Source organism: Crinia signifera, chromosome 7, assembly GCF_055691185.1.
Source record: "Crinia signifera chromosome 7, ASM5569118v1, whole genome shotgun sequence".
Lineage (NCBI taxonomy): Eukaryota > Metazoa > Chordata > Amphibia > Anura > Myobatrachidae > Crinia > Crinia signifera.
The window spans coordinates 47,939,659-47,956,083 of NC_139223.1; the positions used below are offsets into that span (position 1 = coordinate 47,939,659).

Here is a 16,425-nt window from a genome sequence, read left to right on the forward strand (position 1 = left end):
TCATTTTAAGCCACTGATATCACTTTGTCCTATTAAGGCTGCTTGTCCTGTCCAAAATAGCACATACACCTTCACAGTGACCGTCTCTAGTGTACATGTATTGGGTCTTTTGTACAGTACAGAAATTGTAAGATGACTCCTCTTGAATAACACGAGATGTTAATAACAATGTAACGATCTGACAGATATTTTTGACTTGATATAAAGTGTCGTCGGGGCTGCTGAAAGGGGATGTCGACATTTACATAGTTAAATACATGATTTAACCAATGAGCTAAATGATGTGATTCCAAATTGAAAGCACGGTGTATAAAATATCATTGAACTTTCTTTCAGCCTTCATCCATCCTGTCCATGCCTCATATGACCCAGAATCCGCTTCAGAATGGTCCACCAGGTCTGTCCGGTTGCAGCGCAAGCAGCTCCTTCCTGTCTCCCCCCAATGTCTCTGCTCTGCTAGACATCTCCTTGCCAGGCCCCCCTGATGACGTCTCACATGGGGAGACCGCAACACACATCAGCGATTCCATCATTGAAATAGCCATAAGCTCCGGGAAGTTTGGTAAGTTCTCCTCTGTATTTAAAGTAAGGGAAAGTATGTATTGGTACAGGATAAGAATAAATCTGGCATGCTGAGTTATGTGCTAACCAAATAGGGGCTTCCTTAAAGCAGCTCTAGTCTGTATTAGATTCCAAAGAAGAAATGTGCTGCAGAAAGACCGGCTTCCTTCTTCCTATAACCCTTCCCAAATTGTAAGTTGCAGCTTGTTTTTTTTTAACGAGGGTACAACTGAGTAACTCAGTGCCAAGGGCAGACCATATAGAAACGCACAGCTTACAGGATCCCGCCTGTGAAGGGAATTTCTTTGTATTTTGTTTTCTGCCTAAGTAGCCCAGTGGGTAGCTGGTGGTGCTGATCCACCTTTAGAGGGTAATAAGGAGGGGATTGTAAGCTTGCAGCAGGGCCCTCCTTCCTCCATGTACGTCTGTTTTACCCAGTTTGTTCTTTCAGTGTTGTCAACATTTGTAAAGTGCAACGGAATCTGCTGCGCTATATAAGAAACTGTAAATAAATATCTTGGTGATGTATGCACAAGTCTGATGCTCCACAATCTATGGGCAATTATTACCAGTTAAGTGGGCAGAATGAGACGATAAATACTCTGCATCCGCTGTGAATCAGCGGTCTGTTAGGAGTGGGTGGAGCCTAATGTAGCGATTCTGTGAAAATTGCTTCATTTAGCCGTGAGTAGTTCGGACCCACCATGCATTCCGACCCAACTGCCTCCCCCACTGAGGCGTCTGGGAGAGGAAACTGGAGACGTCGGGACACAAGACATGTATATATCTAACAGGATTTTTTATTTTTTTTACTTGGTGTGGTGGAAGGTTCTCTTCCATCTGACAACATCTCCAAGCTTTGATAAATACCTTCCTGTGTGTCTTGTTGCTTTTTTTCCTTCCATGAAAATAGGTTACAGTAGTTCTGGATTCACCAAAGTTGTCAAACTTTTTTTTTTTTTTTAATCACCAGTTGGAAATAACGTCCTCCTAAAAATGTTTTTGTAATAAGCAGCAAATGTTTGGTTGATATTTTGTTGTCCTTTGTCTCTGTGGGACATGGAACTTGACCTGAAGTTAATGCACCAGATCATCTTTGAAGCCCCTTCATTCTGTTCGCTTATGTTAAGATTCAGTTTTTTTCTGTTTTAAGTTGTTTGGATTTCTGAGCCACGACAGCTAATCTCATACCTAGTCTTGCACGAAAATAAGATAGTTATTCATATGCATGGGTGTAGCTAGGCTAGGTGCAGGGGGTGCTGCTGATATGGGGCCTAGGCCGTTTCAAGGGTCCAGTCCTCCCCATGTACCCAGTTACACTGCTTCTCCTTTACCTCTCGGTACTCGCTGCTGTCCCAGCATAGTCATGCGTTCTCCCAGCATCATGAATAACTGCACCTCTATCCTTATTTGTGCTATCTAAAATCAAGCCAATAGCAGTGGGTAATGTTTGAATGGTCAGCTGCTGTGTCAGAGTCAAAAATAGGCTGTTAGGGGTCTGGCACTAGTCACTCCCACTCTTCGGCATCCAAACAGTGTAAAGAAAGCTTTATTCCTGCAAGTATCGTACTGGTAAAATTAAATTACCCCTATGTGCCTAGGCACCACTGGGGTGCCATGAGGCTCAATGCAGGGGTGCCTAGGTCAGTGGTCCAGAACCAAAATCGGTACTTGTGTATTATCAGGGCGCTAAGCTACGTTGTCAGCGTAGCCGGTGCCATGATAATACAGGAGGTAGCAGGGTGGGGTGGCTTATACTTTCCCTCCTCTGGCCCAGGCACCACGTTGATCCCCGCATATCCGCTGTGCTCGCCACACGGTATAAAATCAACTCCACGCCGACTTGGATACTGGGGGTATGATGTGGATATTAAGCATTGTGTATTTTTAGGGCTCCAGAGCCACTTACCTAGTTTATGTAGCCAGCATAGTGCTGTATTGGTATTCTCAATACACCACTACTTAAACTACGTAATGGGCGCCCTGATAATACACAAGTACCCCAAAATCAAATGATTTATGTTCAAAGTTAGAGGCACAACTCAGTATATCACCATATAACTGACGCTAAGGAGATACTTTTAATTTACTTTTATTTAAAAAAATAAAAATAAAATCGAAATATTAATAAGAATCATTTATTTCAGGGGTGCCATAAACAAAAAGCTGATGTTTTAGGGCGCGGTGTTAATGAACGTTTAGCTATAAATTAGAGCTAACATTTATCAAGTACATTCTATTCTACAGCTCTCATTGTGTGATGTGTGCGGACTTGGCTATTCAGGGCGTTTGGTCTTTTGGATGCCATGTTTATCATTTACAATGGTTTTTAGTGGTGGGGGTACTGGTCTATTTAGGCTGAAGGTATTTTTGACCAGATGTGGTCAGTCCATTATTTTCTAGATTTTACAAGGTGAACGTTCACTTACAGGGCCGGTGCAAGGGTTCTTGGCACCCTAGGCAAAATGTCTACCAACTGCGCCCCCCCCCCCCCCCCCCCCTACCTGGCCAGTCAGATGAAAGTGCATAGGCGGCATCTCATGTTTCCGAACTGCCTGAGAACAACAAAGTACTCAGAAGGGGCATATACTGTACATAGTGCGATTCTGACTATGGCCAATTTCCCCATAAAGTGCATGGACCGATTTTGTCTACATGCAATTTGGTCTATGGCCAAATACACTGCATGCAAAATAGTCAAAATGTTAAGCCTAATCGCACTGTGTGTGCCCCTAGAGACAACCATATTTATTTAATGGGCATATTCCCCACAGTCTATTTCCTATGTCCCCCCACTAGTCCTTAAACCTAACCCTCTCCGCATACTCACCAATACGGATTCTAGCTGTTGGCACTCTGGCGATGCCGGCATCAGGACTGTTAGGTTGCTGACTGCATTATATATGCAATTTTGCCTTTGGGTATGCCTTTGTTTCTGGGTGCTGCCATCACCAAATATATATATCAGGGCTGGGCAACACCGGCCCTCCAGATGTTGTTGAACTACACATCCCAGCATGCCTTGCATCAGTTTCAGCATGGCCACATAGCAAAACTAATGCAAAGCATCCTGGGATGTGTAGTTCATCAACATCTGGAGGGCCGGTGTTGCGCAGCCCTGATATATATGCATGCTCGGCTAATGGAAGTTGCAGCTATGGAGGGAACCAGGTTGTATATCTTACATCACATAAATACTGTGTGGAGATTGCTGCAGCCTCTAAAATATATTATATATATGTCCCATTTAATTCACAATGAAAAGATCAGACGGCACTCTACGGATTTGAATAAATCTTGTTAAAAAGCATACTTCACATATATAGCCGAGTAGGGTACAGCATGGCCGCTTTCCTTAGCAAAATGGGACATAGCTAATTTGCAGGAGTGCATCCTGGTAATTGACACACTGTCATCCAGAGTGGAGAATCATCTTCTGGTGTGTGTATATATATATATATATATATGCTGGAGACGCGAAATGCCAAATAAACCACAGTGGTTGGCTACAACAGCCTGGTGAAAATGCTAAAATGTTTACCTATTACAACGTTGCTCATTAAAGCTGTTATAGCCAACCACGGTGATTAATTTGGCATGCCGCACTTCCAGCGCCTCTATATTATTTCTGTGAGGGCACCCATAGACAACGGAGGGGTGTCTGGCACAGCCACTTACCAGTTTACTTACATATATATACATATATATAAATAAAAGTTCCTAGTTTCTCCCTCTTTACAACCTGTCATGGTTGTAAAGAGGGCAGCATTCCACAAACCTACTAAATCTCATATTAAAGGTGTAGATTTATAAAACATCCATATGTATACACACACAGCCATACATTGCCTTTGTCATCCATTCACTGCTTCAATACACACACACACACACACACACACACACACACACACACACACACACACATATATGTGTGTGTGTGTATATATATATATATATATATATATATATATATATATATATATATACATACATACATACTATTTTACATTTACAGCAATACAAACATATAACCCCTACCCCGGGCCAGGTAGCCACTACTACAAGTACCACATGGTCCACCCTCACATCAAAGAGCAGCTTACCGTTGATGTGGGGGGTTTATGTTCCCCGCTGCTGCCACTTGCTCATGAATGATGCAGCTATGCTACTGCTGCTGGCAGGGAGTCACTGCACCCTGTAGGTTCTCCCGGCTCCGCATCCGCACGCTGACAGCTGACACGGTGTACCACACTGACAGCGTGATTCGATAAAGGGGCGGGGGTGTGCGGACGCTGTTTCACACAGACAGTCTGACTCCGGGGAGGGGGCGGATGCTGTTTAATGCTGCTAGTCTGACTAGTGAGGGGCGGTAAGTAAGGTGAGGGACGTCGGGCCGGGCGTCTGCTTCCTGACGCGCTAGTCAGTCCCTGCTTAGTGCCGGGAGAAAAATGTCGACTGCTCACAGGACCGAGTGGCACAACTTCATTTAATTGCTAAATCAAGGGCGCCCTCTAGCGCCCAGCGCCCTAGGCAGCTGCCTAAAGCTGCCTAGTGGTAGCGCCGGCCCTGTTCACTTATGAAGGACAACCCTTCTAAAGAGGGTAGAAAGATCCTCTAGGTGGCTGCTGTGTTTTTTTTTTTTTTTGTTTTTTTAGAGAAAGGGGTTTCATCTTTTGTGGTTTTAGTGCGGGGGACACAGACCAAACCTCCCATCTGCTCTGGGCTTATAAGCTAAATAGAAGGAAAGTTTTAGGAAGGAGAAGAAATAATTGATTCTATTTTTCAGTCTGACACTTTGGGGTGAAATGTGCAACAACTCACCTGTTCAAGTGCTCAAATGGGACTTTTCAGCATCTAAGCCTGGCCATAATGAGCGCAACCAAAAAAATAAATCATTAATCATTATCAAATGTAGACTACCACTGGCAATGGTAAAGTGTGGCACCTGGTCCGAAACATGACACCAACAAAACAAAAACCACGTAATGGCCTTTTCCGTGTAGACCGTTTGTGTGTGTGTTAACCATTTCCCACTGTCTACCTTTTGGTATTGACTGTTGACCGTATGATGCATACCATTTATAACAGAGCCCATTATTATATGTAGACCGCAATGTAGAAACCTGTGCTGAATAAACCCTAATGCCAAACTGAAGGAGTCTCAGAGTCCAAGTGTGCATTATGTACAGAAAAAGATGCTACCAAGCAGGAAACAGAAAGATGCAGGTGCATGATCCAAGTACAATAGCATGTAGCATGCATGAAGTTCTCCGCACGTTTGGCCACAATTTGAGGCAAATATGCTTTCAGTACTTATATCTGTATATACCTCTGACTTGTCTTTTTTCCCCCCTTTTTAAAGGAGAAACTGTACCCCTGTCACCAGCCAAACTTAATGAGAACTTCAAGAGTCTTCCTTCTCCTACTAGTCCCCAGCAGAGCTGGATCGCCTCTCCCAGCCACGACCCCCAGTGGTATCCTAACGACTCTACAGATTCGTCACTCAGCAGCTTACTCTGTGAGTACAGGCACTTAGTATGTGGGGTCAATTCACTAAAATGGGAGTTCTATTGAAGATTTGGTGTTGCCCATACAACCAATCAGATTCTATTATCTAGTAGAACGTGCAAATGAAATAAGAAGTAGATTCTGATTGGTTGATATGGGCGACACCCGATCTTGAATAGAACTCCCATTTTAATACATTTACCCCTGTGAGTTTATCAAGGGAACCTTTTGTAGTTACTGGGAGGATGTATCTAATACACTGTTGTCCTGATCCTGCTCTACCCAGCGAGCTTCATTTCTCCAGACAAGAATAAGAAGATGTTGTCGGCAGCCACAGGAAATGCCAGTGGCACCTCTCTGCTGGGCCCTAGCCTGCTGGACGGCAGCTCCAGAGATTCCTTCGTGTCCCGTTCCCTGTCGGATGTTGTTGAGGTTCGTACATACAAACCATAACTGTATGTGATCAGTATAGACTTATGTTGTCCGTAGGGGGCTCTCTGATTCTTATCCTTTGTTTTGCAGGTGGTAGATTCACATTTGGCTTGCCTGATGAATGAGAATAGTATTGATTACATTTCTCGCTTCAACGACTTGGCCCAAGAACTTTCTGCCACCGACACCGCAAAAAGGGAAACTCAGTTTGATACTGGAGCCCCCGGCAATGGACAGCCCATACGTGACTTGTCTTAGTGTGCTCCTAAACACACCTCTGCTGCGCTACGTGCTACAGCTGTATCGCACAGCAACACCGGACATTATTGTCCCGCTAGCAGATTGCTGCACTTTATGTGAAGTCTATAGGAACCAGTATGTTTGTGCATTAGAAGCCAGTGGTATTGGATGTGAATGGTCCTGTCCAGGTCATTGGATAAAGCTACTTAGCGTTGCTTTTTATAAGGTAGTATTTACAACTCATGGGATATTGTCACGTGTGTGTGACAACTTTCTTATGTCATCTGTGATGGCAGTTCCAGATGTACAGCAAGTGACTATATGTGTAGAAAGTTCTCAGACCCATTGATTACCATTGCCTGTGCATAGAGTGGTAACCGAACTTCTGAAGTGATGCTACAGCCACTGTGTACATTAGATCGTGGTTTGTGCTGGAGCATCAGATCTCTGCCTGCTCAAGAATACAAGTCGTGAACACTTATAAAGCGTATAACTCTACACAATGCATTACTCCGCAGAAGAAAAATAAGCCATAATGAATTTAAATTTATCCATTGTTAGATGGGCTTTGTGCAAAATATGCAAATCGTTTCTGTGTTGTGCGTTTTGGGATTTCTTGTTTATTTCTAATGGAAGGAAAAGTCAATCGTTATAACAAATCCAAGTTGCATTACAGCCTTCTCCTCGCGGCTGGAAATGCATGTCTAGCTCCCACTTAACAACAGTTCATTATACTATACCACTCAGTAGATCTTTCACAAAGGTTTTGTGTGTTACTGCAAGAAGATTGAGTTTAGGGTGGGCGGGAGGGGATTCAAAATGGCTGCCAGCCCTCTGCCGAAGCTAAGGTTCAGCTCCTATGCCAGTGACTCGGCCAGAGGGTTATAAAAACGTTGCTTAATAAAGATAAGAGAACTCGTTCATGCCTCTTCTGCGCTGTTTTGTAATGCAGTGACTTATAAGCAACTGTGGTCATCATTGTTGTAAGGTAACTCAAGCTAAGTTACTAGAAGAGATGAGTATAATACTGTACATATTAATCCCCCCATAGCTTCCGATTCATTCTATTGTTGCAAAGTGTCCCCTTGGTCTTAAGGGTTCTTCTTCTGGGCTTCTAGAACATTGGGTGGCCTTTAGTAAGATGAATGTTTCTAGGATCTGTGATTAGGATATCTGGGCCTTAGCACCTGCACACCCCAGCCAAAAGCCTGTCCATCGGTTTAAGCTTACTAATTTACACTTTCTACACACAGAATCACAGGACACCGTTTCTGCTTTTGTTAGTTTGTTTTTGGGAATTCTGCTATTATGTTCTTCGTAACGCATCTGCGTAAAGTTTTTACAAAAGACTACAGATGTCACCCGTTCCATTCACTGAACCAAAAAGAAAAAAAGTGTTTTATTTTCAGTTTCATTTATATTTTATTGTTGTTGAGGTTTTTTTTTCGGATATATTATTGAATCGCAATCCTGTTTGATACTTTTGCTATTCAAACGCTACGTGCACACTTAGTTTTCAAGGAAAAGTTTGTAAAAAAGACATTCGCTTGTAAGCTCACCGGGAGGATATAACACTGCTGTATGTGTTGGTACAATAAGTTGATATCGGTTATGCGATTGAGTGGATAGATATATGAAAGCTTGGAATGAGATTAAGTACCAACCAATCTGCTCCTAACTGTCATTTTTCTCTCTAAAAAAATGCCTGTTTGACTTTTTGAGGCTGATTGGTTGGCACGTGGTCAGGAGAAGAAATCTCTTTTTAAAAGCCTTGGTAGGTAATTTAAGGTCATTTTTTCCCCACTAATTTGAATGTTAAAGAGAGAATAAAGGCCACATAGGTGATAGGTTAGAGGCCTGCTTAGAAAGTCCCCAGCTATCCAAACTCCATGGCACAGACTTAGATACGATTGGTTAAAAAATGTTGTTGTTTTTTTTTGCCCTTGCAGCAGAGATGACTTTGTTTCACTGCTTATTGTACATTACAATAGATTACAGATTCTCAAAGTCGGTCCTCTGGACCCCACACAGTGCATGTTTTGCAGGTCTCCTTAAGGTGCCCCCATACGCAGTGCGATCATTGCATGCGTTTTGAACGCACTCGCATTGCATGCGATGCGATCGGGACCTAGTTCAAAAAGTATGTGCAGCACGTAATTTTTGATCTGTGCGATGGGATGTGCACGGGAGCGCGCATCGCACCGTGTATGGGCACCTTTACAGAATCACAGATGATATAATAAGCTCCACCTGTGAATCTTTTAAAATGTGTCAGTCAGTAATGAGTGCACCTGCCGAGTGACCTGGAAAATGTGAAATGTGTTGTGGTCCTGAGAACCGAGTTTAAGAACCCTCTGCAATAGACCAGCTAAAAGTGTACGTGTTGCTGAATCACATATCACAAACAGAGAGCGACACATCTCATGCCTCAGTCTTGACGCAAATTCCTAGCGAATACTAAGATTAAATAGAAAAAATGACGACCTATCAGGATGGTAACCTGTTTATACAGAATGGCTTCTTCTACTGTGTCTATGTAATGGTATAACTTCACGATGACATACTGCTTGGTATTCAGGAAGATTTCTGAAACTTGTCTGTTTTGATAGAATCCTCCCTGGATGAAGTAAGAATTGCTGAACGTTAGATAAATTTTAAGAAAGAAAATAAAAAATAAAATTCAGAATTGCATTTGAATGTTCCAATATCTTTGTAATATAAAATAACCTATATAAAAATATCTGTAAAGTATATGTATAAAAGTATCACAACCGTCTTCAACCTCTGGATGACAAGAACGGGTTTAATTATGTTTGTTTTGTACCATATTGTATATTTAAGTTATTTACTCTTTAAAGCCTTTTGCAATGCCAGGGACTGTTTTTCTTTTGGGGAGGGCTATTTAATAAAAGTGGTTGCAATTTAACTCTGCTGGCAGTTCACGCACAAAAAGGGTTAAACCATCCGTTTTTAGGGTTGGGAGGAATTCTAGTATGACTTTGTAAAACCTGTTATCGTTTTCTTAACGTGCATAAATACATTCAAATACTTAGACTAAACAGTGTCTGTTATTGATTATTTTTTAAAATCCCTAGTTACGATTGCTTATTATATGTGCAAATATTGCAGTAATAATAAATACGAGGGTGCACAATACGTTTTCAGATGCACAAAAAGTGCATTTTATTTATAAACATTCCTTTTCCCCCCCAAGTATTCCTCAGCGAAAACTATGCAAAGTTGCTCAAACCACTTGGTGAAGCAGCTAGACCAGTGCAAAGTAGATATGTCTGTAACATGCTGGACGAAGGTCTCCACTTCAGTTATCGGTGACGCAAAACCAATCCCAAGCATGTTTTGCTAGATCTATGGAAACATGAGGTACCGTGTGGTTGATGACCATGCGTTCATGGACCTGAAAATCCACTACTTTCCTGCACTTTTGAGTAGGTGAATTGTAATGGAGAAGGGCAGCATGAATGAGTTTGTGGACGGTGCCTGGAAATGGCTTCCAGCACTTATGGCAGGCATTGGTTAGAATACCAGTATGCAGTGATGGTGTGGTGCTCCACAAATGATACAGTAGCTACATGACCAGTCTTGGCCATGAAATCAGCCACCATCTGTTTGGTCATACAGTGCCCAAATTCTGTGGTGGCATACCTCTAATTGGGTCAAAACTGGAGATTGAAGATACATCGGCACGGATGGTCTACTAGACAGTTGGAGCACCAAGTCACTCAAGCCTTCTTCATTCAAGGCAGCTGATGGGGCACCAAGCGTGCAGAAACCTTGCTCGCACCAATCTTTTTGTGGAGAAGCAAGTAGATGGATTTTGAGAAGATGCCAATCTCCTCTAAATGGGCAAAGGTTACCTTGGTGTCCAACTACACATAGGATGGCACGGCAGCATTAGTTCTAACAATAACGGCGGACACCGGTTGGATGCAGAGCTCAAAGGCTTCCAGGGACCATCTCCCAGTCTGAAATTCTGCAAACCCCCAGTGGTTTGAGACAGTGCATTGTCATCTACAGTGGATAATTGTATTTGTGACTGAGTATAAGAGCCCTGCGCCATCTTGGACATAAGGCTGTAATTCTTGGATGTATAGGGAAGGGAATTGGGCGTAATGGCGTAAGTGACTGCCACCATCAGAGATCTGATACTGTAACAGGTAGTGTCCTCTCTGTCCTGGACACCCTTCCTCTCTCCCCACTGTCAATGGGTCCTTTCTCTAGCCCCCTCTCTCACCTAACTTCCTGGCATCCTCTCTTTCATTCCCTCCTCTATTTTGATACCCAATTTCTCTCCATCGCTCTATATTATGCAGTTAAGAGGCATATTAGTGGGGTTGGGATCATTTGGTCTACAGCATGATGGTCGACAGTCATTAGGTCCACATGGGAAAAGGTCGAAATGTCATTAGTTCGACAGGTCGTTAATTTGACAGGTCATTAGTTCGACAATGTTTAGGTCGACTGGGTTTTTCACAGTTTTTTTTAACCTGAATGTCAACACAGTCGACATGGACACAGTTTAAAGTGCACCACATCCCCTTGCTGTGCTCGCTATGTGTCAGGCACGGTGCCTTGCTGCGCTCGGCACACTTTAATTCTCCCACCACGCCCTAGTGGATGGTAGAGCATGAAATACCGCATGTCGGACCAAAAAACTGTGAAAAACCCCATGTCGACCTTTTGACTGTCGAACTAATGACCTCTTTTGATCTAGAACCATGTCTACGTTTTCCCATGACGACCTAATGGTATCAACCTAATGACTGTCGACCATCATGCTGTAGACCAATTGACCGCATCCCTATTAGTTTATGAGCTGGGAGCAGTGTCAATTTTATTAGTGGGGGCCCCACTAACCTCAATCTTTTTTTAGTACATTTGTGGTTCTTGTTCCTAGCATTATTTTTAATCTCTATGTAGCTATTTATTGCCAGAGGATCTGCCAGGAGCTTTCAGCCTAAAGCTGTATCCTTTAGCACAGGGGTGGGGAACCTTTTTTGTGCCAAGGGCCGTTTGTATGGGGAAAAAAAAAAATCCTTCGGGGGCCATATGTAAAAATGTCTCTTACAAATTGTCCTGCTGCAGCCGTCAAATGCTCTGGCGGCGGCTGCTGCTGAATAGGACTGACAGTCTCCAGCTGCTGTTGATTAAGAGGAATCTCGCGAGAACTACCGACCTCTCAATAGAATTCCCCTGTACTTGACTCCCAGCAAAGCCACCTGGCGGGTGGGTGGGCCACTCAGACCAGCTACGGGGTCTGAGGTTCACCACCCCTGCTTTAGCATCAAGCAGGAGGAGGAGTTTCCAGGTGCACACTAAATATATAAATGCTAGACCTTTTAATATCATTGCTATATTGCATTTCTGAGGTTCATAGCATAATGATGGCCATTATTATGGGCTTGTCCACCGCGTCCAGGTTACCTCAATAGGACAAGTCCCTAACACTACTCTGAGACCAGACAAGTCCCTAACACTACTCTGAGACCGGTCCAGGGCACGGGACCCCCCAGGTCAGCCCAGCAGAACCGCCCCATGGCATCACATTGGTGTGAAATTAAAGTGATAGTAAAGGGATAAGGGCAATTATATGTGATAAGACTTACACAAGTAAGAGGTAATAAATAATACACCTTTCAGACATATGGCAAAATCCCAGGTTTTTACACATGATCGCGCATCAACCCAGGATTTTGGTATGTCTGAAAGGGTCAACCCGGGTGTTAAAACCCAGGTCTCCGACCCTTCTTTTTACCTGGGTGAGGAGAGTTAGCCGGCCAGCATCTGAGCCATATACTAGTGCTCAGCGCTGCCTGGCTTTGTGCATTTTACACGGGCTACTAATCCCGGAATCGAAACCTTCAATCCCAGGAGTCAAATCCCGCCGATTTTAGGCCTAAATCCCGGCCTCCCTAAACCTGGGTAATCCTGGGTGCAACCCGGCTTGCAGATGGAAAAGGGGACTAAGTCAGTGCATGCAGTCAAGATCTAATCAAATTGCTTAGCAAGTGACTGCAAATCTCTCTGTGTGTACATAATGAGAGATACTGATCACAATCTCTCATTCTGATCCACTAACTGGCCATTTATTGCTTAGCACATATCTCTGCATGTGTATGTGCTCCCCATGGGAGATCTGGCCACCAGGAAATCATCTACCCTAAATAGCTTAGCACACATCTCTACGTGTGTATGCCCCTTAACAATCATTGGAATCCAGAGTCTTCTTCATTTCAAAGTTGACTCCTCACTATGGGCCTTATTTTGGTTCATTCTTTCTGACAAAATCCTTCTTAGATGGGCAAAACCATGTGCACTGCAGGTGGGGCAGATGTAACATGTGCAGAGAGAATTAGATTTGGGTGGGGTTTTACTTCAAAGTGAGATCTATATTGCAGTGTAAAAATAAAGCAGTCAGTATTGTCCCTGCACAGAAACAAAATTACTCACCCAAATCTAATTCTCTCTGCACATGTTACATCTGCCCCCCCCTGCAGTGCACATGGTTTTGTCCATCTAAGAAGGATTTTGTCAGAAAGAATGAACCAAAATAAGGCCCTGAGTTTGTACTTTGGCAGCTTTAGGAGATGTCTGAAAATGGTTCAGAATTAAGGGTTTTAGCAGAGAAATATTAAGGATATTAGGAATGTGAAAATAAGATGGTAACTTATCTTGGTAAGCAACAGGAATAATTATTTATATAATGGAGAAATGCTCAATGTAATATGAACCCAATTTCATGGTTGGTACACGTAACCTGAGGTATTGAGTTGATAACATTACCCGATCTCTCAGTTTCAGACTAGGAAGAACTTGTCTCAGCAAACTTAATTCTATCGAACAGTTTTCCGTAGAGTAGTGGGTACTTGTGGAGTATCACGGCTCCCACGACCTTCATCGTATGCTGATTGTATGCTAAAAATCGCATCACATACGATCAAATTGCATGCGATGCGATGCGATCGCACCCGATTTTGCACTGAAATGCATCAGAATGCATTGAAATGTGTATTAAACTTGTGAAATGCCCCCAAATGCCATTTTTCATAGTGCACCACCCCCACTATCAACGTCAACCCGAAGCGTGGCGAGCGCAGCGGTACGCGTCCTACGAAATTTTCATACCCCCACTATCCACGTCGGCGTGGAGTTGAGAATTGAATAGTGTGGCGAGCGGACGCGGATACCTTCACAGCTATACGCGTCCCCTCGCGGGCTTCACAGGTATCCACGTCCCCTCGCCACACTATTCTATTCTCAACTCCATGCTGACGTGGATAGTGGGGGTATGAAAAGGTCGTAGGACGCGTACCGCTGCGCTCGCCACGCTTTGGGTTGACGTTGATAGTGGGGGTGGTGCACTATGAAAAATGGCATTTGGGGGCATTTCACTAGTTTAATACACATTTCAATGCATTCTGATGCATTTCAGTGCAAAATCGGGTGCCATCGCATCGGATGCCATCGTATGGCATCCGATGCAATCGCATACGATTTTTGAGCAAAAATGCTCAAAAATCGGTAAAAATCGTATTGCATCGTATGCCACTACATATGGCATACGATGGGAGCTGTGATACTCTACAAGTACCGAGGAGTGTGTACATTTTACCAAATGCTATAGAAAAGAGTTGACTGCAGATAAATTGAAGATAGGTAAACCGTGAAATTACATTACTCAAGGGTTAAGTCCATAAAACACAAAGGAGTTAATCCACTGGAAGATTGATATGAACTGTTATGTGCGAATTCCACCCAGGGTAAAAGTTTAAGCCAATTGTCTTGAGAAAAAAGTTTATAGATCCTGGTTGACTATCTCTGGCCATTTGAGGATGGTAAGCCATGGAAAATTTCACTCAATTGCACAGCAGAGCAAAGAGCCCTCCAGAACTTAACTATGAACTATGTGGTCCAAAATGTTCCCAGCAGGCAACCAATACAGCCATAAGTGTAAATGTACACACATACTCACTACTGCCTAATGTAGCTGTCAGACATGAACCTACATAATGGCCATAACATAACTGTGCAGTAACATTATTGAGCAGACTGGTAAGAAGAAAGAACGAGGCCATGTGACTGTGTGACAGCCTCTCTCCAGTTTCCTCTATAGGTGTACAAAGATGGCGCTATCATATTCCCTTTTCTAATGGGTTTACCAAGATGGCGATAGATCCCTTCCACTAGGTGTACCAAGATGACACTAGAGGGCTGCTAGACTGCGCTTCCACTGTGAGTGGGTGTACCAAGATGGAGAACTGATGGAGAGATATTTCTGTGACGCTCTGTACCACAGGTGAGGTCGGTAACTTGCCGGGCGCCTGCACTGATTGACGTCCCAGGTCAGTGCCCTCAACCCGGCTCCTGAGTCCTCACACCGTTCTTCTCCCTTACTGTGCGCCGCCGGGTAAATTAATCTATCCCTCCCGCGCTCATCTCTATGGTCACTGGTCGCTCTAGCCCAGTCTCCTCCAGCAGTCTCTGTGACCGCAGCCCGTCCCGCTTTGAGACGAGTATAGTATATCAGTACTACCTGTGTGTGTGGCGCCCCGGTGGCGGTGCTCGCTACTCGTGACGTATATACCTCAGCCACTGGGGTGGAAAGGAGACCTTTTGTGCTCGGGCTGCCCATACATACAGATACAGGCACATCCGACTGCAGGTACTTGTCTGCGGCTGCGCCTGTATTTGTTAGCGAGCTGGATGGATTGGCCCCCTGGCTGGCTCTTGTTGGATTACACGTGCCAGTCAGCATGTCCTGAATTACACCAGAACTGATTATAGACCACTCGGGTACAACTCTCAGCATGCTCTGCCGGCCTGTGCAGGCTCTGGGTTGTAGTCCTAGACTCCTATGACAGCTGGGGATTCAGGCTGCAGGTTATCCATAGGTGATGGTGTGTCACACGCGTGTGGGGCTCCCTACTCTCAGCAACACATTATTATTGTTACTATCCTTTATTTATATGGCACCATAAGGGGTCTGCAGCGCCCAGTTACAATGTTTAAAAACAAGTAAGCAAAACATGAAAATGGTGACTTAAGGCCCCTATACTGTAAATTGGCATCTACCCAGCATATGTTGTGCTTTTGCATATGGTGTAATGTATGCAATAACATACGCTGCCTCAGAATATGACAAGTCCTTGTGGCAGCCAAGCAGTCTCCATACAACATACGATATGACACTTTTCGGTACTTATATGTTAGTTGGGCACCCACTAAGCTATTTGCTTAGTTTTCCGCATCCCTTAGCGGGGCTCACCACGCTTTGGGCATGGTGGCTTGATGCGCTCGCCACACTACATAAAATCAACTCCATGCCGACATGGATAGTGGGGAACCCCTTTATTGGCGGGGTCCCCACTCCCCTAGGGCACCAGTCTGGGCTGACCAGTCAGGGTGCTCATGCTTTGGCCAGGGGACCTTATGTAAAAAGTGTGCCCCCGGCAGTGGCATGACACCACTGGCTGTTTGAGCCTGAGATACGGGAGACCCCCTTCTCATTTTTTCCCCATATTTTGGGAACCAGGACTGGGCCAAGAGCCTGGTGCTGGTTATAGAAATTCCGGTTTTAATCGCAGCTTTTTTTCTCCTGTAATTCTGTATCCAAGACCTGCTCAATAAGCCCTGGGCTGGTTATAGCCGGGTGGGGGACCCCACGCC

The 16,425-nt window shown here is 44.1% G+C and overlaps 2 protein-coding genes across 4 annotated transcripts in view; both read left to right on the forward strand.

The window, feature by feature from the left end:
• Positions 1 to 9,800, forward strand: part of CRAMP1 (cramped chromatin regulator 1) — a 39,793-nt gene extending 29,993 nt beyond the window's left edge. Inside the window, exons 11-14 of the mRNA XM_083154978.1 lie at positions 337 to 562; positions 5,924 to 6,079; positions 6,356 to 6,501; positions 6,592 to 9,800. Coding sequence (XP_083011104.1) covers positions 337 to 562; positions 5,924 to 6,079; positions 6,356 to 6,501; positions 6,592 to 6,759 — 696 coding nt within the window. The 3' untranslated portion in view covers positions 6,760 to 9,800. The remainder of the gene's footprint in view (positions 1 to 336; positions 563 to 5,923; positions 6,080 to 6,355; positions 6,502 to 6,591) is intronic.
• A 5,096-nt stretch (positions 9,801 to 14,896) lies between these two features.
• Positions 14,897 to 16,425, forward strand: part of TELO2 (telomere maintenance 2) — a 53,938-nt gene continuing 52,409 nt past the window's right edge. The window contains exon 1 of one of the 3 annotated variants that reach the window (XM_083152993.1): positions 14,897 to 15,055. The gene's annotated coding sequence lies outside the window, so the exon portion shown is untranslated. Of the gene's footprint in view, positions 15,102 to 15,275; positions 15,422 to 16,425 lie in introns of those variants that run through there. The other 2 variants (XM_083152994.1, XM_083152996.1) reach the window with 2 other exon arrangements.